The sequence below is a fragment of the Hipposideros armiger genome, unplaced genomic scaffold (genome assembly GCF_001890085.2).
Source record: "Hipposideros armiger isolate ML-2016 unplaced genomic scaffold, ASM189008v1 scaffold_419, whole genome shotgun sequence".
Taxonomy (NCBI): Eukaryota; Metazoa; Chordata; class Mammalia; order Chiroptera; family Hipposideridae; genus Hipposideros; species Hipposideros armiger.
In genome coordinates, this window is record NW_017731769.1 from 1,056,714 (window position 1) to 1,083,251 (window position 26,538).

General features: G+C 53.4%; 1 protein-coding gene across 2 annotated transcripts; it reads left to right on the forward strand.

Annotated features, from left to right (window-relative positions):
- The first annotated feature begins 229 nt into the window (after positions 1–229).
- Positions 230–19,869, forward strand: ABCD1 (ATP binding cassette subfamily D member 1). Of its 2 annotated transcripts, XM_019664350.1 has the most exons (10): positions 230–1,514; positions 4,948–5,128; positions 11,030–11,172; positions 11,257–11,425; positions 12,150–12,244; positions 15,083–15,228; positions 15,597–15,742; positions 17,909–17,993; positions 18,238–18,363; positions 18,562–19,869. In XM_019664350.1, the coding sequence occupies exons 1-10, from the start codon at positions 606–608 to the stop codon at positions 18,767–18,769; spliced, it is 2,208 nt and encodes a 735-aa protein (XP_019519895.1). In that variant the 5' UTR covers positions 230–605; the 3' UTR covers positions 18,770–19,869. The 2 variants fall into 2 exon arrangements, with proteins under 2 accessions (XP_019519895.1, XP_019519896.1); XM_019664351.1 differs by lacking the exon at positions 18,238–18,363.
- The last annotated feature ends 6,669 nt before the right edge of the window (positions 19,870–26,538 follow it).

Consider the following 26,538-nt stretch of genomic DNA (forward strand, 5'->3'; position numbering starts at 1 on the left):
GGGGCGGGGCCTTGGCGGGAACACGAGGGACCGCTTCTCTAGCCCTCGCGGTCCTCCCACATCTCTGTGGTCTGGGGAGGGGGCGGGGCCCAACCGTGGGGCAAGAAGGGGGTGGGGAGCTTTGCGCCCGAGCTCCGCCTCCCGCCCCTCCTCCGCCTCCTCCCCTTCCCCTGACTCGCCCCTGAGGAGGGCTGGGTGGGTGGGGATTCTGGGCGAGTGGCGGAGTCACTCTCGCTTCAGCCAGGCTTCGGAGAGGACGGACGTGCCTGGTGTCCCGGGGAGGGGCGCCACCAGGGGAGGAGGAGGAGGAGGAGGAGGTGGAGAGGAAGAGACGCCCTCTCTGTCCGAGCCCTCTGGAGGCTCTGACCCTAGGGACTAGGAGACTGACAAGTTCCTCCACCTCGTCTGCCTGAAGAGGCCGCGACCCTGGAGGGATCTGAGCACCAGGGGCGCCCCAGTGGCCTAGAGCAACAGTCTCAGGGACCACTGCAAGGTTTCCAGTTGCCTAGATAACGAGCCGGGGTCAGAGCAACAACTCTTCTAGCCACCTGCCTGGACTGCTGGCTCAGGCACCAGTCCCAGCCCGTGCGTCCAGCCCAGGTGACATGCCGGTGCTCTCCACCCCCCGGCCCTCGCGGGTGACCACACTGAAGCGCACAGCTGTGGTCCTGGCCCTCACGGCCTATGGAGCCCACAAAATCTACCCCCTGGTGCGGCAGTGCCTGGCTCCGGCCAGGGCCCCTCAGGTGCCTGCAGGGGAGTCCACACAGGAGGCCTCCGGGGCCACAGTGGCCGCAGCAGCCAAGGCCGGTGTGAACCGGGTGTTCTTGCAGCGACTCTTGTGGCTCCTGAGGCTGCTCTTCCCCAGGATCCTGTGTCGGGAGACGGGGCTGCTGGCACTGCATTCGGCCGCCCTGGTCAGCCGGACTTTCCTGTCAGTATATGTGGCCCGCCTGGATGGACGGCTGGCCCGCTGCATCGTACGAAAGGACCCCCAGGCCTTTGGCTGGCAGCTCCTGCAATGGCTCCTCATCGCCCTCCCAGCCACCTTCATCAACAGTGCCATCCGCTACCTGGAGGGCCAGCTGGCACTGTCTTTCCGCAGCCGTCTAGTGGCCCATGCCTACAGCCTCTACTTCTCCCAGCAGACCTACTACAGAGTCAGCAACATGGACGGGCGGCTTCGCAACCCTGACCAGTCCCTGACAGAAGATGTGGTGGCCTTTGCTGCCTCTGTGGCCCACCTCTACTCCAACCTGACCAAGCCGCTCCTGGATGTGGCCGTGACGGCCTACACCCTTCTTCAAACGGCCCGCTCCCGTGGGGCTGGAACGGCCTGGCCCTCGGCCATTGCTGGTCTCGTGGTATTCCTCACAGCTAACGTGCTACGAGCCTTCTCACCCAAGTTTGGGGACCTGGTGGCAGAGGAGGCACGGCGGAAGGGGGAGCTGCGCTACATGCACTCTCGAGTGGTGGCCAATTCAGAGGAGATCGCCTTCTATGGGGGCCATGAGGTGGGGCAGGTTGGGGTGCTGAGCATGGAGGAAAGCATGTGGCTGGGAAGCCCGGGGGCAGGCAGCTGTGAATGGCAGAGAAAACCCAGGGCTGGCTAGTGTTGATGCCAGAGGTGTGGGCAGACCATGGGAGAGGGACCCTGGGGGTGACCAGGGCCTTGGGCAGCCCAGACTTAGGCACAGAAATGAAGAAGCAGGAAGACTGGGTGGGGACTGCCCTGGGCTGGCTGCCTACATGCTCCAGGCCACTTCTGCTTCCTTTCCTCCTGGGTGAGGTTGTCCTGGCCTTGGAGTTGCAGATCCTAGCGGTTTGAGATGCTAGAGCTCCCGGCTCGCCCCATTCCTGCAGCCAGCCGCCCCATCCCTGCAGCCAGCAGGGAGGAGGCTCCTGCTGTCTCAGAGCAGGGATGGTGGGACGTGGCCTGCTGCCCGGTCCCTCCTGGGCCCCAAGGCCCTTTGAAGACCAGCGTCCAGCAGAACTGGCCGGCCAGGCAGACAGGCATTATGGGCATGACTCAGCCCAAGCGGAGGTTTACGAGCAGCACCCAGCGTGGTGGCCGCAGCAGTGGTGGCACTTGGAGCTCCTGCTCAATGGCACCCCTGCCTGAGCCCGCGGGCCAGCCAGGCTGCCGGCTCGGCTGCCTCCCGGAGGCCCCGAGCCAGGGATGCTGGGCCCGGCCGCTGCCACTGCGGCGGGACGCACTTCCTGCCCGCCCAGCAGCCACCCTGCCCCCGGCGTGGCCGCCCTTCCGCCTGGATCCCGGGGCTCAGCTACCCAGTGGGCCAGGGCCGGGCCGCGGCGGCCGGCAGGGCAGGGAGCCTGGTGCTGGGAAAGGTTACTCCAGGCCAGTGCTCCCTTTATCTCGCCCCAGCCCCTCCCCTTCCTCGTGCCTGGGGTTGCAGCTGCCTCCGGCCCTGCTCCCTGCAACTCTGGTTTCGGTTCCAAGTGCTTCTCGGGGGAGGGGCACAATGGCATCCACCTCCTGAAGGCCTGTGTGTCCTCGCTGGGTCAGGTGGCCTCTTGCTCCTGGACCTTGTCTCACTGGTTGCGCATCGGGCTCCAGATTAGGAGAAAAAGTGCCTGGTGTGCAGCCACAACCCCCTCTCATTCTGTCGCGCAAGCCGGGCCGCAGGGCCTTGGCAGGCAGCCGTGGCCTTGGGTGAGGCGCTTGGCACATTACCCGCAGCTACATTGTCTGCCCCAGCTGGCACGCCTGCCAGCTCCCAGCACGAGTCAGGATTGTCAGGGTGCTCACAGGAGGCGTGCTCACTTCAGGAACACAGGATTGGGCTTGAGGCAGAGCCGTGCCATGTGGAGGACCTGTATAATGAGAGCAGAAGAGAGATCACTGGCTCTTTGAAGGACTTCCTCTGGGCTAGCTTCAGGAAACAGCATGTTCGCCAGGAGGATTTGCTGGCAGTGGGTGGGCGGGAACCCCAGTGTGCATCCATGGCCTATCTCTTTAGGCTCTTTAGGCCTTAGCCAAAGTGCTGAAAAACAGCGTGAGGTGACAGGCCCCCATGGATGGGTTGATGGCCCTTACTGTGCAGGCATGTGGCTCACCCCAGTCCCCCTGGTTGATGTACCCGTGGATGCTGGCCCAGGCTCAGACCAACAGGTTAGGGCAGAAGTGCTTGGCTAGCTGGCAGGCAGACAGCAGAGTATTCTGTTCTTACTGAGATTTCAATGAGGAGGGTTCTTTAGACACATGCACACACACATATACACACATACAACCTCTTGTTGGCTTGAGAGCAAGGTAAACCTTTCTTTTTTTTTTAAAGATTTTATTGGGGAATTGGGGGATGAGAACAGCATTGGGGAATCAGGGAAGGGGAACACACAGGTAGAAAAATTGCTGTTTTGTTCTTCAGTCTAGTTGTGGAGGATGTCGCTTCACTGGCCCATGTTGGTATGATCATTGCACTCTTCCTGGGTGATGCAATTGGTCGCCGGTCATTGGTCGGCGGCTCACAGCAGCTCTCGCCCGCTGCCGGCCGCTCACACTGGCTGCCGGCCACTCACGTAGCTCACGGCAGCCCACTGCAGCCCCGCTGCAGCCCACGCCGTTGCCAGCCACTCACAGCAGCCCAGCTCCAGGTTGAGCTGTTGTTCAGCATCTTAGCTGTGGAGGGCAGTGTCACTGGCCCTCATATGTGGGATCCGAACCGGGGCCCTGCTGCTCAGAGCTGGCGCTCCCAAGCGAGCTCTTAACAGCTGAGCCACTCGGCCGGCCCAAGGTAAACCTTTCTTAAGTCAAAGCATCATTGACAAGAATCTGGCTCTTCGGATGGCTCTGCCAGTGTGTTCCAAATTCCACACTTCTTGCTACCTTCAGGCTGTGTGAGCTTAGGCAGGTCACTTTGCCTCTCTGGGTTCTGTAGTGTCCTAGTGTCCTACTGTAGAATGGACGTGAGAATACACGTGCAGTGGCATGTGGTGAGAATCAAATACAGAGTCAGGTATGAAAGCACTTGGCAAAGGAAATGGTGCCAGGCTGGGCAGCTGTTGTCAGGCAGGGGTGGGAAAGCAGAGCTGGGACGTGCGTTCCTGCACTGAGCCAAGAATTCCATGACCCAGTGGCCACCTTGCTGTGACCACTTCCGGACACCTCCAGCCCCCCTGCCTGTCTGGAAGCTGCTGCCATGGGAAAGCCTCTTTCTGTCCTATTCCCTTTCCTGCTCTCTCTTCTTCAGGCCTCTACCCATCCTGAGTTACCAGACGGTGGCCAGTGCAGGAAGGGGAAGGAAAGGGCAGTAGGCTGGAGTCCTCAGCTAGCCCAAGGTGTTGGGTCAGGCTCAAGGGCAGGCCTGTCCTTTAGGGGGCGAGGCCTGCGGGGCTGGCTTGGGAGTATGCCCTCCAGGTTTCAGTGGAAGAATGCAGTGGAAGTTTCTCACCCAGAGGAATCCTGGGGAAGGTAGGGGGAGGCAGGGCCTTAGTGGGCCATAGTAGACTGTTGAACCAAGTTCTTCAAAATGAAGTACTGCCTTTTGCTTTCCTGTACTGCCCTTTGCTGAGTTCAGGTTAGTCCCCCAGCAGGTGCCCAAAGAAATGAGCAAGGTGGCTGCCCTTAGCCCATGTTCAGAAGCTTCCCAGGGCAAAGAAAGGGGCGTGGTGAGCATCCCAACCAGAGGGGTCGTGGAAAGAAGGGACAGGAATGGGCCTCGGCAGGTGGGAGGTTGTGAGTCCCTTCTTTAGCACTGCTATACCCCAGTGCCATCCATGACTTCAGACAATCCTGTACCACCCCCCTCTAAGTTGGAGACCTGTCCACTATAAACGTAGCCCAGGCATAACCCTCAGCTCTCAACCTTGTCGTGGCCATCAGATGGCATGGTGTGTGTGTGTGCACGGTGCTTGGGGGCTCTTGCTATCGCCCCCACGGTAGTTATCACGAGACCTCTCAGCTCTCTCTGTCCCCCCTCCCGGCAGGTGGAGCTGGCCCTGTTGCAGCGTTCATACAAGGCCCTGGCTTCGCAGATCAACCTCATCCTGCTGGAGCGCCTGTGGTATGTCATGCTAGAGCAGTTCCTCATGAAGTACGTGTGGAGTGCCTCAGGCCTACTCATGGTGGCCGTCCCCATAATCACTGCCACCGGCTACTCAGAGTCAGGTGAGAGTCAGCCCTCCCAGGGGCTGGTGGCAGGGCCATGTCGTCCTGGACCTATGGGTGGTAGTCTCACGAGGGCCCAGTGCTCAGCAGGCCTGGCTGGCTTCCTGGAGACCATCAGAGGTCATGCTGTCCCTTGTCGCCTTCCACCCTGCTTGACTCTCCCCTTTACAGCATCTCATGCTCCTTGGAACCACTCAGCTGAGCCCAGGGACTGCAACTCAGGAACACTGCATGTCCTCTCACCAGGCGCGTGCACCCATGCGCGCCTGTACCTGTCCTTGGCCCACGCAGAGGTGGGAGGATGGGGACGTACCTTGAGCGAGTCCCTCCATCTGTGGGTCTTGGCTTTCCCATGCCTCAAATAGCTCTGGCACGTAGCAGAAGCTGGAGACCTCTGCCCTAAGGCCTGGGGGGATTGGGAAGCCTGTTCTACCTGTTACTCTAGCAATTGGATGGTCAGGATTCCCATTTTGTTCCTCTACTGGTTTGCAACACATTCATTCTATTTGCAGTCTTTTCATGATTGCCCTTTCAAAGGTTAGCATCCGTGGGCACTGAGAGCAGTTTCGGTTAATCAATGGCTCCTCCTCCTCCTGTCCCTTTGAACAGTTTAACTCCAGGACCATCCCCAGCTGATGTGTTGATGTAGCCCAGCGTCAAATTTGCTTTCCCATGTTTTTATACTTGACTATTGCATTGTCAAGTCAATGCATGTTTAAATTCAGCCCCGTGTTTACCAATTTCTCTGCTCACCAGTCCTTTCTCACAGCCCAGTAACCTTCCTCCCGATAGACCTCTTTCAGAAGTTCTTTCTGCAAGGCTTTCATCATGGGCACTTCACAATTATTTTGTCTGAAAATGTCTTCATTCTACCCTTTTTCCCCAAACTAAAGATTAGCTGGGTGTGGGCGTCCAGGCAGACAGTTATTTGCTCTCAGCCCATTGACAATATTCCATCGTCTCTGCTGGAAAATCTGTTATCAGCTTAACTCCCTTCAGCAGCCTGCATTATCTCTCTGGTTACTTTTAGGCATTTCTTTCTCTGGTATTCTGCAGTCTTGCTTCGAAGTGTTAACCTGTGGGTTTCTGTTTATCCTGCTTGAGACCTGTTGTATGGCCTTTGAATACTTAGATTTTTTTCAATCATTCTGGAAAATTCTCAGCTGTTATCTTTTCAAATATTGCTTCACTCTTGTTTTACTCTTTCCTTCTGGAACTCCTGCTAGACGTGTGCTGGACTTCTCACCCTCTCCTCTGTGGCTCTTCAACTCTACTATCTCCCATCTATTGGTTGTCGGAAAAGTCATGACATATTTTTTCTCTGTTTTTCGTTGCAAAAATGCGTCATGGCTTTTCTGACAACCCAATAGCACAATATACGCTGAATCCTGGGCAATTCCTTCAGATCTTCCTGCGCACTCATTCGCTTGGTTTTTCTTCAGCTGAGTCTAATTTTTTTTTTTGTACATGCCGTCACATCATTGACCCAGCTGAGTCTAATTTTAACTTTTTTTTTAATTTCAGTGACTATTTTTGTCAAGTTCTATTTGATTCTCTTTCAAATAGACTATTTTTTCAGATAGAAGTTTCAAACTGTTTTAGCAGGTGTCTGGTTTTCTCACCTTTTGACTGCTCCTTTTATGCTGTGTGTCATATTAATTCCACAGTCTCTATCCAGCTATTGGGTTATCTGAATTGAATTCTTGGGTGTCTAAGCCTGCTTGATCTTCCTATCTGCCAGTCCTCACTCAGGGTAGATTTTTTTCCTTATGGGTTTTGCAATCAGACTTCTGGGAATGCTGAGTGGCCTAACCGGAGGGTGCAATTCCCCGGTGTATATTGGCTTTTGTTTTGGCCAAGCTCCCTAATAATTAGCCACTTGGAAGTCATTTTCATGTTAACTTCACAGCTTGGGGAGGAGGGGTTCCTGAACTTGGAGGTAGTATTCATTTGAACCTCAGACACATAATTACCAATTCTTAGAGGAGACCTTTGTTCCCTTCACCTAGAGCTCTGGCTACATGACCTGTCTTCCCATCTCTGGGGATTTCACTGGCGCACCTGACTGCTGGCTTCTCTGTGGGCTCCTGGGAATTTGCCTTGCTTTCCTACGAGCAGAGCTCTGCTTTCAAAGGTGTTTTATTTTATGCAGTTTGATAGTGAGAGGGTTTTCAGTTATTTATAGAGAGAGCCTGACTTGTTTCGGAACCAAAAGTCTCTCTGATTCCCTGTCGGCAGCTCTACCTTGGGGCTTCTGTACCCTCAGCTGTCTGTCCCTTTCTGGGTGACCCCCAAGAGGAAGGATCTAATTGGAGGGGGTTAGTGACTTTCCTCTGATGCCCGTACATAAAGGGTGGCCCTGATTTAGGCGCAGGTGCCAGATTCAGTCAGCAGATGCCAGATCCAGAGCATGGGGATGGACCCATGAGGAAAAAGACCAGTGGTTTTTGTGAGGAAGCGTCTGCAGCCACTTTCCTCTGCTCTTGGTACTGGGCACAGCTTGGCCTATTTAGTCTTCAAGGCCTGACTCTCCTCTGAAGGCCTAGGACTTTTTGGAGCCTGTGCTGGGCCAGGCTTCATGAGTGATTAAAGTAGCAGGAACTCCTGTCCCCAGCCTCATGACACTTATAATCAGTTACCTGTAAAAATTTGAAATGTTCCTGTCTCTCTTGCTCACTCCACTTCCATCTTACTGGCCTCCTTGTTATTTCCTCAAAACACCAGGTAGACTTCTGCCTTGGGGCCTTTGCACATGCTGCTCCCTCTCTCAGGAACACTCTTTCCTCTGAGGTCCTGCCCTCCTTCTATCAGAGTTTTGCTCACAGGCACCCTCTTGGTGAGGCCTGCCCTGCCTATTACCCAGCCTATTACCCAGCCTTTCTCTTCCCCTTCCCTGCCTCCCTGCTTTCCCAAGCACTGGACACCATATCAATTCCACCTATCTATCTGGTTTATAGTTTTTCTGCCCCCTTTAGGCTGGGAGCTCAATGAGGGTAGAGATGTTTGTCTGTTTTGTCCCGGCTCCAGGTTCTTCAAGGAGGCTGAGAGAACTGGGGGCCGGTGGGCGGACACAGACACTTATCAGCTGGGGAAGATTTAGGTTACTTTGTCCCTGTGGCCTGCTGGCCCTGCAAAGCTGGAGGACCCAGCGGAGGGATGGCCTTGCTGTGAACAGCTACTGGGTGTCCTGCTCTGAGGCCCTGGTCTTAACTGCACGAGGGTAGTTTGTTCTTTCTCCAGGAAGGTGCCAGCTGTTGCCAGGATGCCCCAGGTACCTGCAGACCCTTTCCCTTTATGTGCAGTCACTGTCCAGCTCTCAGAACATCCTGGGAGGAGGGCTTGTGTCCACCTGCCTGTTGGGGGCTGTGTCCCTGGGGGCACAGTGGGAAGGAAAGCCCAGGACCTTAGACTGTCAGAATTAACATCCCCCTCCCCTACCCAGTTTTTTGGAAGCCCCAGAAGGTGATGCAAGGTGCTCTGGCCAACTGTCACACCCCCTTTCCACCTCACGCTGCACCCAAGCTGCTCTGGAGGGCCATCTGCCCTGAACCGACTCCCTGTCCTTTCCTACCCCACCCCCGCCACCATATCCCAGAAGCTCCTCCCTCCAATCAACATATGCCCCTGGATAGAGTCCGTCACCCCACTTCTGCCTCAGGAGCCCCAGCTTTCCTGGGTACCCCCAATTGGTGCTGCTCACCCAACCACACCCAGTACCCTCAGAACTGGCATTCCCATTGCGCCTCACTGCCATTTCCAGAACATTGCTTGTATAAAAGACCTGCCCCTCTAGGGGTTCCCAGGGTCAAGGCCATTGATAAGAGACAGTTGAGGTGAGTGACCATGGTGTCTAGACTGAGACAGCAAAGCAAGTCAAGACAGGAGCAGGCTCCAGGAAGAAATCGGGGCATCGAGGATGGCCATTCTCATGGAGGCCACAGGGGCAAGTGAGGGAGAAAAAGGGTATAGTCATCCTTGAGGGGCTCAGAGGTACAACAGCTCTGGGTATTAGAGGACGAGGTGTAAGTGTGGCCCTGGAGGGGCTGCTGTGGATAGTTCAGGATACAGGGCGAGGGCAGTCGAGGGGGAAGGAGCTGGGTGTGCCAAGAAAGAAAGCCAAGTGCCTAGTGGCTCATTTTTTTATCTGCGTTATTGAGATGTAGTGAATATACCATACAATTCAGCCTTTTAAAGTATTCGATTCAGTGGTTTTTAATATATTCACAAAGTTGTGCATCTATCATCAGCATTTAAGTCCAGAATATCGTAATCACCCCAAAAAGAAAGCCCAGAACCATTAGCAGTCACTCCCCACCCCCCAGCCCCTGGTACTCACTAATCTTTTTGTCACTATGGACTTGCCTCTTATGGACACCTCATGTAAATGGAGTCACACAATATGTGGCCCTTTGTGACTGGCTTCTTTCACCCAGGAGAACATTTTCAAGTTCCATCCACATTGTAGGATGAGTCAGTGCTTCATTCCTTTTAATGACTGAATAATATTCCATTGTTTATGTGTACCACAATTTCTTTATCTATTCACCCATTGATGGACATTTGGGTTGTTTCCACTTTTTGGCTGTTATGAATAATGGTGCTATGTTCGTTCATGTGCAAGTTTCTGTGTAGACATCTATTTTCGTTTCTCCTGGATATATACCTAGGAGTGGAATTGCTGGGTCATATGGTAACTCTATGTTTAACTTTTTGAGAAACTGCCAAATTGTTTTCCACAGTGGCTGCAGCATTTTACATTCCCATCAGCAGTGTATAAGGGGTCCAATTCTTCCACTTCCTCACCAACACTTGTTTTCTCTTTTTAATTATAGCCCTCCTAGTGGTTATGAAGTGATATCTCATTGTGGTTTTGATTTGCATTTCCCTGATGACTAGTGATGTTGACCATCTTTTCATGAGCTTATTGGCCATGTGTACATATCTTAGATATACAATAGAAATGTCTATTCAGATCTTTTGCCCATTGTTTATTGGGTTGTCTCTTTGTTGTTGAATTGAAACGGTTCTTTATATATTCTGAATACTAGACCCTTATCAGATATATGATTTCTGGATATTTTCTCCCAGTCTGTAAGTTGTCTTTTTACTTTCTTGATGGTTTCCTTTGGTGCCCCAGAGTTTTAAATTTTTTTTTTTAAGATTTTTATTGGGGAATTGGGGATGGGAACAGCGCTGGGGAATTGGGGGAAGGGGAACAGACAAGTCACTGTCCTTTTTGTTCTTCAATCTAGTTGTGGAGGGCATTGCTTCACTGGCCCAAGTTGGCACCATCATTGCACTCTTCCCTGGCGAGGCAGATCAGTCGCCGGCTTCTGGATGGCCGCTCACACTGGCTGCTGGCTACACGCGGTAGCCCATGGCAACCCGCTGCAGCAGGGGCTGCAGCCTACGCTGTTGCTGGTGACTCACAGCAGCCCCGCTCCAGGTTGAGCTGTTGTTCAGCATCTTAGCTGTAAAGGGCAGTGTCACTGGCCCTCATATGTGGGATCCGAACCGGGGCCCTCTGGCATCCCAAGCCAGCTCTTAAACAACGCACCACTCGGCCGGCCTCAGAGTTTTTAATTTTGATGGAGCTCTTTTATCTGCTTTTCTTTTGTTGCTTGTGATCTTTGGTGTCATATTTAAGGAGCCATACCTAATCCCAAGTCACAAAGATTTACCCCTGCTTTCTTCTGAGAGTTTCGTAGTCTTAGCTCTTATGTGCAAGCCAGTGCTCCCCTTTGAGTTCGTTTTTGTGTGTGGTGTGAGGTAGGGGTCATTCTTTTGCATGTGGATACCCGTTTGTCCCAGCATAGTTTGCTGGAGAGGCTTGTGTTTCCCCTGGTGGGTCAGTTTTGACTTCCCACTGTCCCCGCCCCTCCCCTCCACTGTGCTCCACAGATTCCGAGGCCGTTAAGAAGGCAGCCTTGGAGATGAAGGAGGAGGAGCTGGTGAGTGAGCGCACAGAAGCCTTCACCATCGCCCGAAATCTCCTAACAGCTGCTGCGGATGCCATTGAGCGGATCATATCATCCTACAAGGAGGTATGCCCCACAGCGTCTGCCCTGCCGTGCCCCCCATCCCACCCCCAGCTGACAGGGGCTGAGCCGAGGCCACCCTTCCCACAGGTGACAGAGCTGGCTGGCTATACAGCCCGGATACATGAGATGTTCCAGGTATTTAAAGATGTCCAGCACTGCCGTTTCAAGAGGCCCGGGGAGCCAGAGGATGCTCAGGCAGGGTCCGGGGCTGTGGTCAGGTCTGGTGTCCGTGTGGAGGGGCCCCTGCAGATCCGAGGTAAGGGCGCTCACCCTACAGAGGCCCCACTGGTCCCTGCCCTACCACCACAGGCACCTCCCAGTGCCACTGCAGGGCAGGATCTTTGAGCTGTGTCCCCAGGGAGGGGTTCCTGGGTGACTCGTGACTCCCACAGCCTTCCTTCCCAGAGCAGTCAGTGCTTGCCAATTCCTTCCAGGTGCCCTGGCCGGGATTTCTCTTTGCAGAAGAGGGAGACATGGGCCCTGAGTGGAGGGGGATCAAGGCCACAGGAGGGGCCAAGATGCTATGGAAAAGGGGCCGCAGGCCGGCCGAGTGGCTCAGTTGGTTAAGAGCTCGCTCAAGAGTACGAGCTCTGAGCAACAGCGGTTCGAGGCCCGGCCCGAGCTGAGCTGCCAACAGGTGGCAGGATGGCTCAGCTATAAAAAAAAAATGTTCCTGGAAAAGGGGCCGCAATGTTTGAACCGCCATTAAGATGGTGCCAGGAAGGGAGGGCTATAGAGCAGGAGTGGTCTCTGTGCCTCAGGTTCCAGAGGCCGGAGAAATGGCTTTGTCCCTCTCCTGCCCAGAGCACAGCACCAGACACTGGGGTGGGGGAGGTCTGCTTGTGGGAAGACCCACTGTACTCCCAAGAGACCTCAAAGCACACACTGGCATGCTGTGAGGGTGGGCTCACGTGGAAGACACCAGAAGGCAGAGGGAGTGTTGCTGCACCCTGTCTCCCTTCCTTGTGTTCTGTCCCCAGGTCAAGTAATAGATGTGGAACAGGGGATTGTTTGTGACAACATCCCCATCATCACACCCACGGGAGAGGTGGTGGTGGCCAGCCTCAACATCAAGGTAGGTTGAGTGGGCTTGGCTGGGCTGAGCCTTGGGACCCAGGGCCTGGCCTTCTGCATTTGCATGCCCCAGCCCTTGGCATCTAGCCTGGCCAGCCTGCCCATGTTGTCAGTAACCATCGTCCCCATATCTACGTGGCAGGCGGGCTAAGGTCAAAGTGAAAGACCAACGTGTCTCTGACTGTTAGTTGTGGGGCAATGGAGACAGAGCTGATAAAAGCAACTTGCAATTACCAGGATTGGCCAAGAGTCACGCGAGGGTTCCTGGCCCTATCATTGCCAGCCACACCTCCACCCCGCCCCAGTCCCCCAGTAGCCCAGGATTTGGGGACTCTGGTTCAACTCCAACTATAGTGAAAGAGATTGCCCTCCAATGACCTAGGCGTGGGGTCCCACCCATCTGCTTCAAGAAGCCTCCAGTGCAGGTGTGTGTGATATGCACAGCCTGGCCCCTCTGGGAGGGCTCTTAGCCACTACAGAAGCCATCTGTGGAAAGGAAGCCCTGGTGGCTGACAAACATCCACCAGTCACCTGGGTCCCCAACCAGGGCTTTGGACAGAGTTGGGGAGTGATGGAGTAAAGCGGAGATCTGAGGGGGGCAGGGGAAGAAGTGAGAGGGAATCATTCATTTGTTCATTCATTCATTTATTCATTCAACCACTTTCTCGGAGCTCCAGGCTGGGCACTGGAAACCAGAGGGAAATCTGGGAGGCCCTAAGGCGTTACAAAGGTCCCCAGTTAGATAGCTGTTCAGGGTCCAGCAGAGATCATAGAACAGGTGGTCACCATCCCTGGGGAGAGCAGAGGTCAGATGAAGCTTCACCCAGGAGTCTTCAGGCAGGTTCACAGCATGATGAAGAAGGCCTCCCACAGAGAGCTGGTGGAGCAAAGGCAGTGGAGTGGCAGGAGTGAGGAGCTAAGGGGCCTTGGGGCCAGGTCCTCAAGGGGCCATGTGTGCCTGGCTAAGGAGTGGGTCAGCAGGAGCCATAGCCGGGCAGGGAGTAAATAGAAGAGGCAAGTGTGGAGGGCAATGCCTGGGGCTCCTTTCCTTGATCTCCTGGGAGGGGCCCTGAGAGCCAGTTGGAGGCTGCGAGCATGTCATTACAGCAAGCTGCACAGGACAGTGAGGTGATCCCCATTGCCCCCAGTGTTGGTCACTCTTGGGGTACAGGGGAGCTGTCGATGGCTGGTTTATCCAAGGTGAATGGTTTCCAGGCAGGCCCGGTGGAATCCCAAGTAGGCAAAGATCAGAGGCCCTGGTGAGCAGGGACTCAGCTGGGTAGGAAGCAAGGCCAGGCTTGGAAGGGGTGACAGGTGGACTAAGCAAGAGCTCTGGCCTGGCGGAGCTGGTGGTGGAGCTGAGCTCTGGGGCTGGGAGATGTTGGGGAAGGGGAGCAGTTTCTGGCCATGATAGGCCAGGTGGTGGGGTGAGAAGGATGGCAGGAGAGATGCAGGGAAGAAGACGAGGCAGGCAGCCATGGCGCCAGCCGAGGACTAAGGCAGCTCTCCCGGAGCCCAGTGCCCGAGGAGCCCTCACACATCTGGATGAAGGGAGGCCCAGGCCCAGCCCAAGGAAGTTTATAGTCTAACAAAGGACCACAAATTGAAGGCCTCGAACAATGGAAATGGAGTCTCTTCCGGTTCTGGGGGCCAGCCGTGAGGAAAGTGAGGGAGAATGCATCCCAGGCCATGCCCGCTTCGGGTGCTTTGGCTTCATGCCCATCTCAGCCTCTGTCTTCACATGGCATTCTCCCTGTGTCCATGGCTCTGTGTCCAAGTGTCCCCTTGTTATGAGAACATGAGTCACATTGGATTGGGGGGTCACCCTACTCCAGGATGACCTCATCTAAATTGAACTAATTACATGTGCAAAGACTTTTATTTCCAAATAAGACCACATTGGGAGGTCCTGGGGGTTAGGACTCTAACACATGAATTTGGGGGGACACAGTTCAACCCCTAACACTGACCGAGGCAAGCCAGGGACGGCCTCGCATGGGCGGCACTTATAGATCTCCCAAGGACTGTGGAGGCCAGTAGGCAGCCGAGGACAGCAGTCTCCCTGCCCTCTGGCCTCTCCTCCCCTCACCCCACCCCCAGCTTGGCTGGCCTTTTTCCATCAGCCAATGGGCATCATGTGATTGGCTGTTGGGGAGCCTGAGGCCCTTGACAGTCCGGAGGTCACCATGACATCTCCATGGCACCCTAGCACCGTGGGGACAGTAAGAGGGCCATGGAGGGCAGACGCTCTAAAGAAAGTGCCTTCAGGGCCGGCCGAGTGGCTCAGTTGGTTAAGAGCTCGCTCGAGAGTTTGAGCTCTGAGCAACAGCGGTTCGCGTCCAGCCCAAGCTGAGCAGTCGCTGAGCTGCCAACAGGTAGCAGGATGGCTCAGCTAAAAAAAAAAAAAAAAGAAAAAAAAGAAAGTGCCTTCGTAGGGCAGTTCCTAAAGGGAAAGCGGTTTTACTGGGGAGGCCAAAATACTTGGGTTCCCTGTGAAGCAGGACGGCATGGGATGGAGGGTGACATTGGCTTTCTGGGGCACGCACCCATTCACGCAGCTGTGGTAAGATGGGCCCTCCTCCTGCTGGCCCCATGCTTTCTGGTGTGTGTTGCGGCCTTAGGGGACAGGCCAGGGCCCAAAACAGGCATTCGATTAGGGCTCTGGATGCTGGACCTCATCGCCTGGGCCCCGCTGTCCTTTACCAAGAGACTGGGAGGGCCTACCTGCTGGCCTCAGCACACACCTAGGTGCAGAGAGCTGTCAGAGGCTGTCAGGAAGCCCACAGGTGAGAGGAAGGAGGCCCATGCCACCCTGGATACCATGGCACTGCCTCCGCAGGTGGAAGAGGGCATGCACCTGCTCATCACGGGCCCCAACGGCTGCGGCAAGAGTTCTCTGTTCCGGATCCTTGGTGGGCTCTGGCCCACATATGGTGGCGTGCTCTACAAGCCCCCACCCCAGCGCATGTTCTACATCCCTCAGAGGTGAGCAGTGCAGGGGAAAGGGAGAGAAGCCAGGGCCTCCAGCTCTGCCCCCATCCCTTCCGACCTGTGGAACCTGACATCCAGGAGATGGCAGAGCACGTGTCTGTGTGCATGCAGTATGTGAGCATGTGTGAGTGTGCATGTGATCACGTGCATTCATGTGCTGTGTGTTTGCATGCACGCTATGGGTGCAGGGTAGGTGTGTGAGTCTGGTGTGCATAGGTGGGTGTGAGCACTGCCAGGAGCACTTGGTGGCAGGGGTCTGTGGGCTTCGAGTCAGCCCCACTTCCAGCAGCCAGAGCCCTTGGCAGAGCCCAGAAGCAGGGAAGCAGGGCCCTTCCCTCGGTGGACATGCAGCTTTCCCACAGGCCCTACATGTCCGTCGGCTCCTTGCGCGACCAGGTAATCTACCCAGACTCGGTGGAGGACATGCGAAGGAAGGGCTATTCGGAGGAGCACTTAGAAGCCATCCTGGACATCGTGCACCTGAACCACATCCTGCAGCGGGAAGGAGGTAGGGGTTTCGGGTATCTCACCTCTCAGTGCTAGGGAGTGAGCCATCATCCATCTAGCCGGGAACCTGCTGCCACCCCAGCCCCTGCCTCCCTCTTGGCCCCCTACATCCAGGAGACCAAAGTGCTAGGTGCCCCGAGAGCCCCGCCTAACAGGGAGGCCTGCCAGGAAGCGGGTGGCCCAGGTGGCCTGCTTGTGCTAGGGAAAAGAGGCCAGGCACGCAGGCAAGGGGCACCCAACAGGGCTGGGGGCAGGGACGGCCCTGCCAGGAAAGGAAGCCCTTGGAGGGCTTTGAGCAGGGAAGTGACAGGTCAGTTTGGAATTTCAGCGAGAGGACAGACCACGGACGTGGTGTGGCCAGGGCAGCTGGGGAGGAGTGTGGGAGGTCGGAGCAGAGGTGGAGGGGGGGGCGCCAGGGTTTCTGGCTTGAGCCTGGGAGGTGCTGTCCCCTGGGAAGGAGAGGTGGGCGGGTCAGGCTGGTAGCTAGAGAAGGCATTGGTCAAGGGCTTACCTGGTTTGTCTGTGAACGCCCTTTGGGCCTGGAGGTGAGGAGGAGAGGGCGGAACCCAGGGCGGGGCTGAGCTGATTTTCTTAAGTGAAATCTGAGCGGCAGGGTTCCGCTTCCTGCTTCTGCCACTTAGGGACAGCTTGACCTTGAGCATGGACCTCGATCTCTTGAGGCTCTCTCCACCTGTAGAAGGGAACAGGCACTGATCCCTCCCTTGGCGCCAGCAGTGTGGAAATCACTCCTGCAGACTCTTCCCAGGTGTTGTGACCTTTGCAGAAAAGGGGCTACAGGTGGTGAAGCTGTGGTTGCCATGGTCACGCTGAAGCTTCATCCCCAGTTTCCCCCTGGACGAGCCAGAACTCTTTTGCTCCAGCCACCCTCTGGCTGGGAGTGTACCCCCTCTCCTGTCCTCCAGGGCACCCCTGAGGCAGAGCATCACAACCTATTAGCATTAAGTTCAGCTATAACAGAATCCCCCCACAGTGGCTCAAATCACTCACAACTTTATCTTACTGTGACATAAAAGTTCTGAGGAAGTTGGGGGCGCTCTGCTCTGTTCGGCCTCTGTTCCCAGAGTCGCCTTATGGTCCAAGATGGTTGTTCCAGCCATCACATCACACCCTAGACCATAGGATGGAGGAAGTAGGGAGAGGGGGCAAAGGGTGCATGCCATCTGTCTTTTAAAGAAAGATCCAGAAGCTGCCACATGTGTAACACTTACATGTATATTCCATTGGCCAGAATTCAGTCACATACCCCACCTCAAGACAAGCTAGGGAATGTAGTCTTTTTTGTGGGTACCATGTGTCCTACCAAAACTTCTAATCCAATGGGAAGGCAGAGTAGCAGTAGGAGGCGAGGAGCCATTTCTGATGAATCGCCCACATGCCTGCTCATTCTAGCAGCTTCCTGAGCCTTTCCAAGGCACTGGCACCAGACAGTGACACCAAGGCCTTGTGCCTAAGGGTGAGAAACCTTTTAGAGAGACCACTCCAACCATCCTGGGGCTGGCTCTTCATTGGCCACCTGTTAGGTCCCATATGACTTCTCTGGGGCTGCCGTAACAAAGTACCACAGACCAGGTGGCTTAAACAACAGAAATATATTAGCCCCCGGCTCTGGAGGCCAGAAGTCCAAGATCAGTGTGTCAGCAGGGTTGGCTCCTTCTGAGGGGGAATCTGTCCCAAGCCTCTCTCCTTGGCGTGCAGACCTTCTTTCTCCCTGTGTCCTCATGCTGTCTTCCCTCTATGCGTATCTTTGTGTCCAAATTTTCCCGTTTTATAAGGACACCCATGATATTGTCATGGGTGTGACTCACTTTAACTTGATTGCCTCTGTGAAGACATTTTCTCCAAATACAGTCACCTTCTGAGATCCTGAGGGTTAGGACTCCCATATATCTTCTTTTGGAGGGGACACAATTCTGGTCCCAACTTCTTTTGACTATTAAAGTATCACCTACAGACAGACAAGTACCCAGAGCACATGTATCCAGCAGCTGACCTTCTCCGGAATCAAATGTGCTGCCATCTTCCACTGTCACTCGTCTCCCAGCCCCTCCTGAGCAACCCCAGACCCTCCCACCATGCCCATCACACCCAGCGAGCCTGGGCCTGGGCCCTTGTTGAAGTGAACAGAGCCCCTTTGTCCCCTGCCCAGGTTGGGAGGCCGTGTGTGACTGGAAGGACGTTCTGTCGGGGGGCGAGAAGCAGAGAATCGGCATGGCCCGCATGTTCTATCACAAGTGAGTGGGCTGTCCAGGGTGCTAGGGCTCCCTCGAGTACTGGTTGCTCTCCAAGCCAGCGGCAGAGACAAAGAGGCGCATGCTCCCTGGGGCCTCCATAGGGGGAAGGCAGTACCATTAGAAGGCCCTGTCCCAGGCCCTAGCAGAGATTGTGCCACAAAGTGGGAGGGCGCTGGGATTAGGCCAGCGCATTGGCAATGAAGGGTCCACAGCCTCCCTTATCCACTTGGTACCAACCCCCAAGGCCCAAGTACGCCCTCCTGGATGAATGTACCAGTGCCGTAAGCATCGATGTGGAAGGAAAGATCTTCCAGGCAGCGAAGGATGCAGGCATCGCTCTGCTTTCCATCACCCACCGACCCTCCCTGTGGTAGGTGCCCTCCCTTCCTGCCTGGAGTTGAGGGGAGGGAGCTCAGCTCCCTTCTCACATTCGACACCCCCATGGTTTTGCAGCTGGGTGGGGGGGGACGGTGATGCCATCAAAGGGGTAGAGGGCCCTGGTAGGCCCAGCAAGCATCTCTTGCTGAACAGCCTCTGCACCTCCATCCCTGTCCCTCTCCTGGCCCAGGAAGTACCACACGCACTTGCTACAGTTCGATGGAGAGGGCGGCTGGAAGTTCGAGAAGTTGGACTCGGCCACCCGCATGACCCTGACGGAGGAGAAGCAGAGGCTTGAGCAGCAGCTGGCAGGCATTCCCAAGATGCAGCGGCGTCTCCAGGAGCTCTGCCAGATCCTGGGCCAAGGCCCCAGGGTCCCCCAGGGTGCTGCAACCTGACAGAGGGCCGTGGCTCTGGGCCCTCAGCACCTGCCCCTCCCTGAGCCCTCGGATCATATGAAGGAAACAGCAGCACCTGCCCGCCCACTCACACCTAGCCCCGCCACAGGCCCACTCTGCATGCCTTTCCCTCCTCCCAGGCCTCCCAGCCACCAGTCTGCCCTGCCTCGAAGACTGCCAGTGAAACCATTGTGCCCGACCCCCATGCCCCTGCCCCCAGGCAAGTAGACATGGAGGGACCTACGCTGCTACCCGCCCCCACCCTGCTCCCTTCCCTACCCCACCATAACTGTGACCTGGGCAGGGTAGCTGAGTGCTTTTTTTCCTTTGGGGATGGGGAGAGGTGTAGGAGGTGAGCCCCAGCTCACACTGCCAACCAGACTGTGCCGAGCCTCTGCATTTGTGGGGCACTGCCCTCCTGAGACCGAAGTCCCCCTTATTTCTTCCTTTTCAGGCCCTCGGAGACTTTAGGGTCCATCCCTCTATTGCCACCACCCAAGTGGCCGCCAAGGCTCCCGTCCCACGGGATGCCCTTCCTGCCATAGAAATGACCAAAAGGGACCCACGGCCAGACAGGGCCCCTTGTCTGTGCCCCTTCTCCTCACCAGTCACGCCGAAGATCCCCCGGGAGAAAGAACTGCACAGCATTTCTCAGCAAGTGATAATAAGAATGTAGCCCCTGTCCCTCTCGGTCCCTACAAGCTAATTTATTGGATTCCTGTTTGTAGCCTTCTCGGTTGCCAATGTGAGCACTCTGCTAGCCGGGGAGGTGGCCCAGGCTGTGGTCCTTCCACAGGTGGCCCAGCCTTTGAGCCAGCCCCAGCCAGCCTGTGGCTCCACCAGCCTACACTGCCAGCTGCCACCAGGGGGGCCCAGGCCAGCCAGAGGGGGAGATGGATACTGGTGCTGCCGGGAGTGTGGGCACCAGTGTTCCCAGCTCAGTGCCAAAGAGGGGTCAGCCAGGGAAACTGTCTCTGCAAAGCCAGCCCTAGAGGGAGACCCCGCTGCCGCCGCTGTGTGCCTTTTGGAGGGGGGCCCTCAGCCCTCGGGTCGGGGAGCCTCCCTCAGTCCCTCAGTAAAAACCTTCTGTGGAAAGTGCACTCCTGCCTCCTGGCCTCTTTGTCTGGCGTGGCTTGGAGGAGGGGCAGCAGGGTGCTTGGGCAGGTGTGGGGAGAATAACTTCATCCCACGCCCCCCATCTGAAGACAGCTCAGCACATTCTCTGGCTGACGTGGCGGTGGGAACGTGGATTCAGCAACATCTCACAAAAATATTGGCTGAGCCCAAATAGGACTCTGGGTCAAGCCTGGGCCTGATGCTGGGGCGGGGAGGAGGAGACCGATGCCTGTTCCCTGTATGAAGAGCTTCTGGAGAGATAGTGTGGGGGAAAAACAGCGAGCTGCAAAGTGGGCTGGTGGGGGGGCACACGGAGGAAGAAGGGCCCTGACCTGGCCTGGCAAGGAGCAGTGGGAAAGAAGTGGTTCTAGACCTTCTAAGAGGAGGGAACGCTTGTACAAAGGCCCAGGGGTGAATCAGGAGCAAGATGCAGGATATTGATGCAGAGTGCAGGGGGAAGGAGGGGTTGGGGCCACACTAAGGAGCCTGGACTTATTTGGGAGGCAAGGAGAAACCACTGAAGAGTTCTCAGCAGAATGGAAACCACATGGAGCCATGCTTAAAGCAGGTCGTTTGGAGGGAGGCACACCGCTATAAAAAGAATGCTCTGACCCATGCCGCAACATGGGTGAGCTGCAGAAACATGACGCTGAGTGGGAAAGAGCCAGTCACAAAAGACACATATGGTATGAGTCCATTCACATGACATGCCCAGAATATGCAAATCCACAGAGACAGAAAGGTCAGTGGCTGCCAGGGGCCAGGGAGGTGGGAAATGGAGAGTGATTGTTAATGGGTACAAGAGTTCCTTTTGGAGTTATGGAACTAGATAGAGATGATAGTTGCATAACATTGTGAATGTACTAAATGCCACTGAACTGTACATTTTAAAAGGGTTAATTGTATGTTATGTGAATTTCACCTCAAAAAGTAGATGACAGATGATTGATTGATGATAGATGATAGACGATTGATAGATAATAGAGAGAGGCATAGATGAGTGAACACACCACAGGAAGCAGCCCATACAAGATGAGCTGAGGCCTGAAATCCTGGACGGATTAGAGAGAGATTAGAAGAAAGTCGACAGGTGTAGGTGGCCAAACTCTGCGGGGAAGGATTCTGGCTTGAGTGGCCAAGTGGGTGATGGCACCCTTCACTGAAGGAGGCTCAGGTCTGAGAGAATGTGTCACCTGGTTAGCTCTTGCTGGGCCTGAGCCAGCAGCCCCCACGGAAATGATGAGTAGGCAGTTGGCCCAAGGAGTGTGCAGCTTAGACGAGCTCTAGCCTGGAGATCCTCTGAGGGGGGCATCAGGTAACAGAGAGGCAGGTGGTGGTGAAAAATCCAAATAGAGGGGCCGGCCGAGTGGTGTGTTGGTTAGGAGCTGGCTTGGGATGCCAGAGGGCCCCGGTTCGGATCCCACGTATGAGGGCCAGTGACACTGCCCTCTACAGCTAAGATGCTGAGCAACAGCTCAACCTGGAGCTGGGCCGCCATGAGTCACCGGCCATGGCGTAACGTAGGCTGCAGCCCCTGCTGCAGTGGGTTGCCATGGGCTTACAGTGTGTAGCCAGCAGCCAGTGTGAGCGGCCAGCAGCCGCAGTGAGCGGCCTTCCAGAAGCTGGCGACTGATCTGCCTCAAGTGGGAAGAGTGCAATGATGATGTCAACTTGGGCCAGTGAAGCAACGTTCTCCACAACTAGACTGAAGAACAAAAAGGACAGCAACTTGTCTGTTCCCCTTCCCCCAAATCCCCAATAAAATCCTTTAAAAAAATCCATATAGACACCCTGGGGAGGAGGGGCTTGGTCTCTTGGGGGGATGGGAGATTGTCATGTCCAGCGTGGCAAGGGCAAATAGGTTTCTCTTAAGGGGCGACGCAAATTGAATAAGAGCAAGAGACAAAAATAAGATTAAGAGCGAGACCAAGGGACTCAGCCAGAGAAGACTGGGTGAGCCCCGAATCGGGTCAGCGCATGGCTTTTATTGAGAAATTTGAAAAGAAGTGAAACTGTTTCATAGCTGTCAATCAATTTGTAACCCGTGACTTATGTGTGCCTTAAGACCTTTTCCATTAGCATTCCCTTTGTGTTCCAACACATCCTGTGCCTTCACACTTCCTCCACATAGCCCCAAGACACTTTGTTACTGTATCCTCCCAGGGGAGATAACTATTATCATTCCAATAGGTCCCAGTCACCTGAGACACTCCCCCAGAGAGAGCTTTACAGATATCATTCCATCCGGCCTCAGTTTTCCGACACACTCTCTCTACTAATGGGTCAGAGGCTAATGTAGGGGGTGGTAACGGAATCGGCTATAATGCAAAAGGAGATAGACTGTTTTATCCAAATTTGGAGGTTAGGATTTGTAACTGACCCCAGGAAAGGTGGTGAATCAGAGGGCAGGGAGTTGTTCCTCCATCACTTTCCAAGATTGTGTAAGTCATCCCTACCTGATCATAAATCCTGGTTTGTTTGTTTTTGAAACTTAAATAGCTAGAGTGGTTCTGTGGTCTGCCACCAAACCTTAATTGATACAGATTGTAAGAGACAAACCCAACAAATATTGTCCAAAAGGAAGTTACTGAAGAGAAATTAATATCAGACAAAGTGGACCTCAGGACACAAATCGTTATTAGGAATTAAAGAGGTCATTGCATAATGATTAAAGAAAGAATTCATTGGAAACATTAACCATTCTGAACGTGTGTGCACCTGCCTAATGACAGAGCCTCGAATGTATATGAAACAAAAAATAGCAGTTAAAGAAAAAATTAATAAATCAGTAAATTCGCCACAGTAAATTACACCACCTTTCACTGTAATTGGCAGCTCAAGCAGACAAAACTAGTAAGATGTAGGGAAAATTGAACAAGCTTGATTAACGGACATCTCAAAACTAGAGACTACGCATTCTTTTCGAGTTTACGTCGAATATTTACTAAAATTCACCATGTCCTAGGCCACAAATACTAAAAGAATCAGCATCATACAGATCATGTTCTCAAACTGCGATAGAACAAAATCATAAATCGATAATAAAACTAAAATTAAACCCTCCCATATGTTTGGAAATTTTAATTTGCAAGTTTAAATTTAGAAATATACTTCCAAATAATTGATTGGTCCAAGAAGAATTATAATGAAAATCTAAAAACAGAACTGAACAACAATGAAAAAACTACATATGAAAAGTTGTGGGATGTAGCTCAAGCTACATCCTCCTATATTAGGAGGAAATATATAGCCTTAAAATGAAAAAGATGAGCACCAACTGAGGAAGTTAGAAAAACCACAGTAGAATAAACCCAAAGAAAGCAGAAGGAAGGAAATCACAAAGAGAGCAGGAATTAATGAAATAGAAAAAAGAAAGATCAATAAAAACAAAAGTTGATTCTTTGAAATTAGCAAACTAGGCAAGCCTCTGGCAAGAACGAAAGGAGAGAAGACACAAATAAATAATGCTTGGAAGGAAAAGAGGAAAATAACCACAGACCCAACAGCCGTTTCAAACCTAATGGAAGACTGGGAAGCATGGGAGCTTGAACACCTGTGTGGTCCCTGCTTCTCAAAACACAGGAAAGTGACAGTAAGGGGATGAGAAATGTAAAAAGAAATCAATTCACCAAAGAAGGTGAAAGGAGTACCTACCAAGAAAATGTTGGAAGCTGGAAGACAAGTGGAAGAGCTATAACTGATTTAGGGACCAGAGCAAAAATTTAAAACAATGGTGGGAGGCGGCCAGCAGCAGGGACTTGTTTGCACAAGAATCGGAGGCACCAGACATCTCAGAAGAAAAAAATGTGCACATGTATTGTGGGGGTGGTGAAACAGGAGGACACGCAGAAGACCAGATTTTACTCTCTGGGGAATGAAAACAGAAGGCCTGTGGAAATGCCAATTAAAGCCACAGTGAAGTATCCTTTTATTCCCGTTGATTGGCAGGAAATAGAAAGTCTGACAATACCAAGTGTTGGAAGTGCTATGGAGTAGCAGGAACTCATACACTGTGGGGCAGGGGAGCGGGATGTAAGCTGATAAAGCCACTTTGGGAAACAATTTGGCATTTTCTAGTAGAGCTGAAGACTGCATGTTCATGATCTAACAATGTCACTGCTGGGTACGCCCTAGAGAAGGTCTTTCACAAATATACCGGCTGACATGCACAAATCGTTCATAGCAGCATTGTTTATAATAGGCAAAAGCCAGATACAACACAAATGTCCATTAACAGGAGAATAAACGAACTATGTTAGAGTCCTATGATGGAAAATTATGCAGCAATAAAAGTGAATAAGGGCCAGCCGAGTGGCGCGTTGATTAAGAGCTGGCTTGGGATGCCAGAGGGCCCCGGTTCGGATCCCACATATGAGGGCCGGTGACACTGCCCTCTACAAAACAAAAAACAAAAAAAAAGTGAATAAACTACAGCAATATGCATCAACTTGAATGTATGTCACAAATATAATATGGAACGAAAGCAACAAGTTACAGAAAAATGTATCCACCATGATTCCAGTTATATAAAGGTCAAAAAATAAAAAACTAAATAATATATCATTTACAGATAATTCATGTTTAGGACAAGTATAAAGAAAAGCAAGGAAAAAATGTTGGTTGCCTCTGTCAAGGGAGGAAAAGAGTATATGGGGACTTCAAAGGCATTGAGAAATGTCCTCCCACTTGCAGTGGGGACATTTGGGTATCACTTTTTCATCATTCTCTAAACAATTCATATAAGTGCTGTGTACTCTTTTGTGTGGATTAGGTTGAATAAGATGAAACTGCCTTTTTTTTATTGTTAGTTTCAGGTATACAGAACGAAACTGCCATTTTTATAGATCAAAAATAGCTGGATATTGGGCCGGCCGAGTGGCACGTTGGTTAGGAGCTGTCTTGGGATGCCAGAGGTCCCCAGTTCGGATCCCACGTATGAGGGCCAGTGACACTGCCCTCCACAGCTAAGATGCTGAACAACAGCTCAACCTGGAGCTGGGCTGCCGTGAGTCGCCGGCAACGGCGATGGCTGCAGCCCCTGCTCCAGTGGGTTGCCATGGGCTATTGTGTGTAGCCAGCAGCCAGCATGAGCGGCCAGCAGCCACTGTGAGCGGCCGTCCAGAAACCAGAGACTGATCTGCCTCACCCAGGAAGAGCGCAATGATGGTGCCAACTTGGGCCAGTGAAGCAACGTCCTCCACAACTAGACTGAAGAACAAAACGACAGCAACTTGTCTGTTCCCCTTCCCCCAATTCCCCAGCACTGTTCCCATCCCCCCAATTCCCCAATAAAAATCTTTTTTTAAAAAAAATAGAATTACCATAGGGTTCAGCAATCCCACTTCTGGGTATATGTCCAACAGAATTGAAAGCAGAGATATTTGCATATCCATGGTCATGTTTGCACTATTCACAATAGCCAAGAGGTAGAAGCAACCTGAGTGTCCATCCACTGATGAATAGGTAAGCAAAACGTGGTCTGTCCATACAATGGACTATTATTCCACCTTAAAAAGGAAGGAAATCCTGCCACATACTATTATACAACGTGGATGAACCTGGAGGACATGCTGTGTGAAATAAGCCAGTCACAAAAGACAAGTGCTGTATGATTCTACTTATGAGTTGTTGAAAGTAGTCAAATTCATAGAGACAGAAAGTAGAAGGATATGTGGTGCCAGGGGCTGAGGGAGAGGAGAAAGAGAGCTGTTTAATGAATACAGAGTTTCAGTTTTGCAAGATGAAAACGTTCTGGAGACTTGTTTCAAACAATGTGAATGTACTTAACACAATTGAACTGTACACTTGAAAATGGTTAAGATGATAAACTTTATGCTATGTATTTTTACCACAGTAAAAAAATTGACTCAAGAAGTAACAGAAAATCTGAACAGTCCCATAATTATTAAAGAAATTGGATCAGTAGCTTAAAATGTATGGAGAGAGGAGAGAGAACCAGGGAGAAAATGAGACAGCCAGAGGGCTGCAGGCTGAGACACAGTGAGACACTGCCCCAGCCTGCCATAAAGGTGGCAACGGGGGCAAACCAGGGCCAAGGAGAACAGGGTCAGGCCACAGAGGACTGGGAGGGCCCCAGACTGAGCTGGGGGGTGGTCAGAGCAGGGGTGGGGGGACAGCCTGAGTGCGGTCTGGGGGAGAGGGCAAGAGACGACACAGGGTGCAGGAACTCAGCCCCAGTAGCAGTAGCACTATCTGGTTCAAGGTCAGCTTAAACTTCACTTCCTTCCCCTGATACCCTGAGCGCCCCTATACTCGATTCCCCTCCTTGGTGCCCTGAGGTGCCCTCCACAGATAGGCTCCCCTGGCACTGAGGCCTTATCTGTTGGCAAGTAATTCTGCCCAAGATCCAAAAGACTCTTGAGGCAGGTAGCAGTGGGCTTTGTCTCTCAGCAGCGCCAATGCCAAGCCTAAGCCTGGCACCCAGTAGGCACTTCGTAGAAGACTACGGAATGCTCTCCTGACCACCCAATGGAAGGGCACTCTCACCTGCTCCAGCCAGGTGACTGCAGCTGGTCCTCCGCCATGCCTGCTAAGGCCAGCAGAGGGCAGCAGCGCCTTGCCCTGCAGTGTTGGGCAAAGGGGTGGGCGGGGAGGGGCTGGGCTGCCAGGCCAGCCCGCCAGGATGTGCTGGG

Bases quoted from the DNA above. Each gene is read 5' to 3' on its own strand.
- ABCD1 (XM_019664350.1), top strand. From the start codon at position 606: ATGCCGGTGCTCTCCACCCCCCGGCCCTCGCGGGTGACCACACTGAAG. The intron at 11,173-11,256 runs GTATGCCCCACA...CCCTTCCCACAG, and splicing joins TCATATCATCCTACAAGGAG to GTGACAGAGCTGGCTGGCTA. The intron at 11,426-12,149 runs GTAAGGGCGCTC...TTCTGTCCCCAG, and splicing joins GGGGCCCCTGCAGATCCGAG to GTCAAGTAATAGATGTGGAA.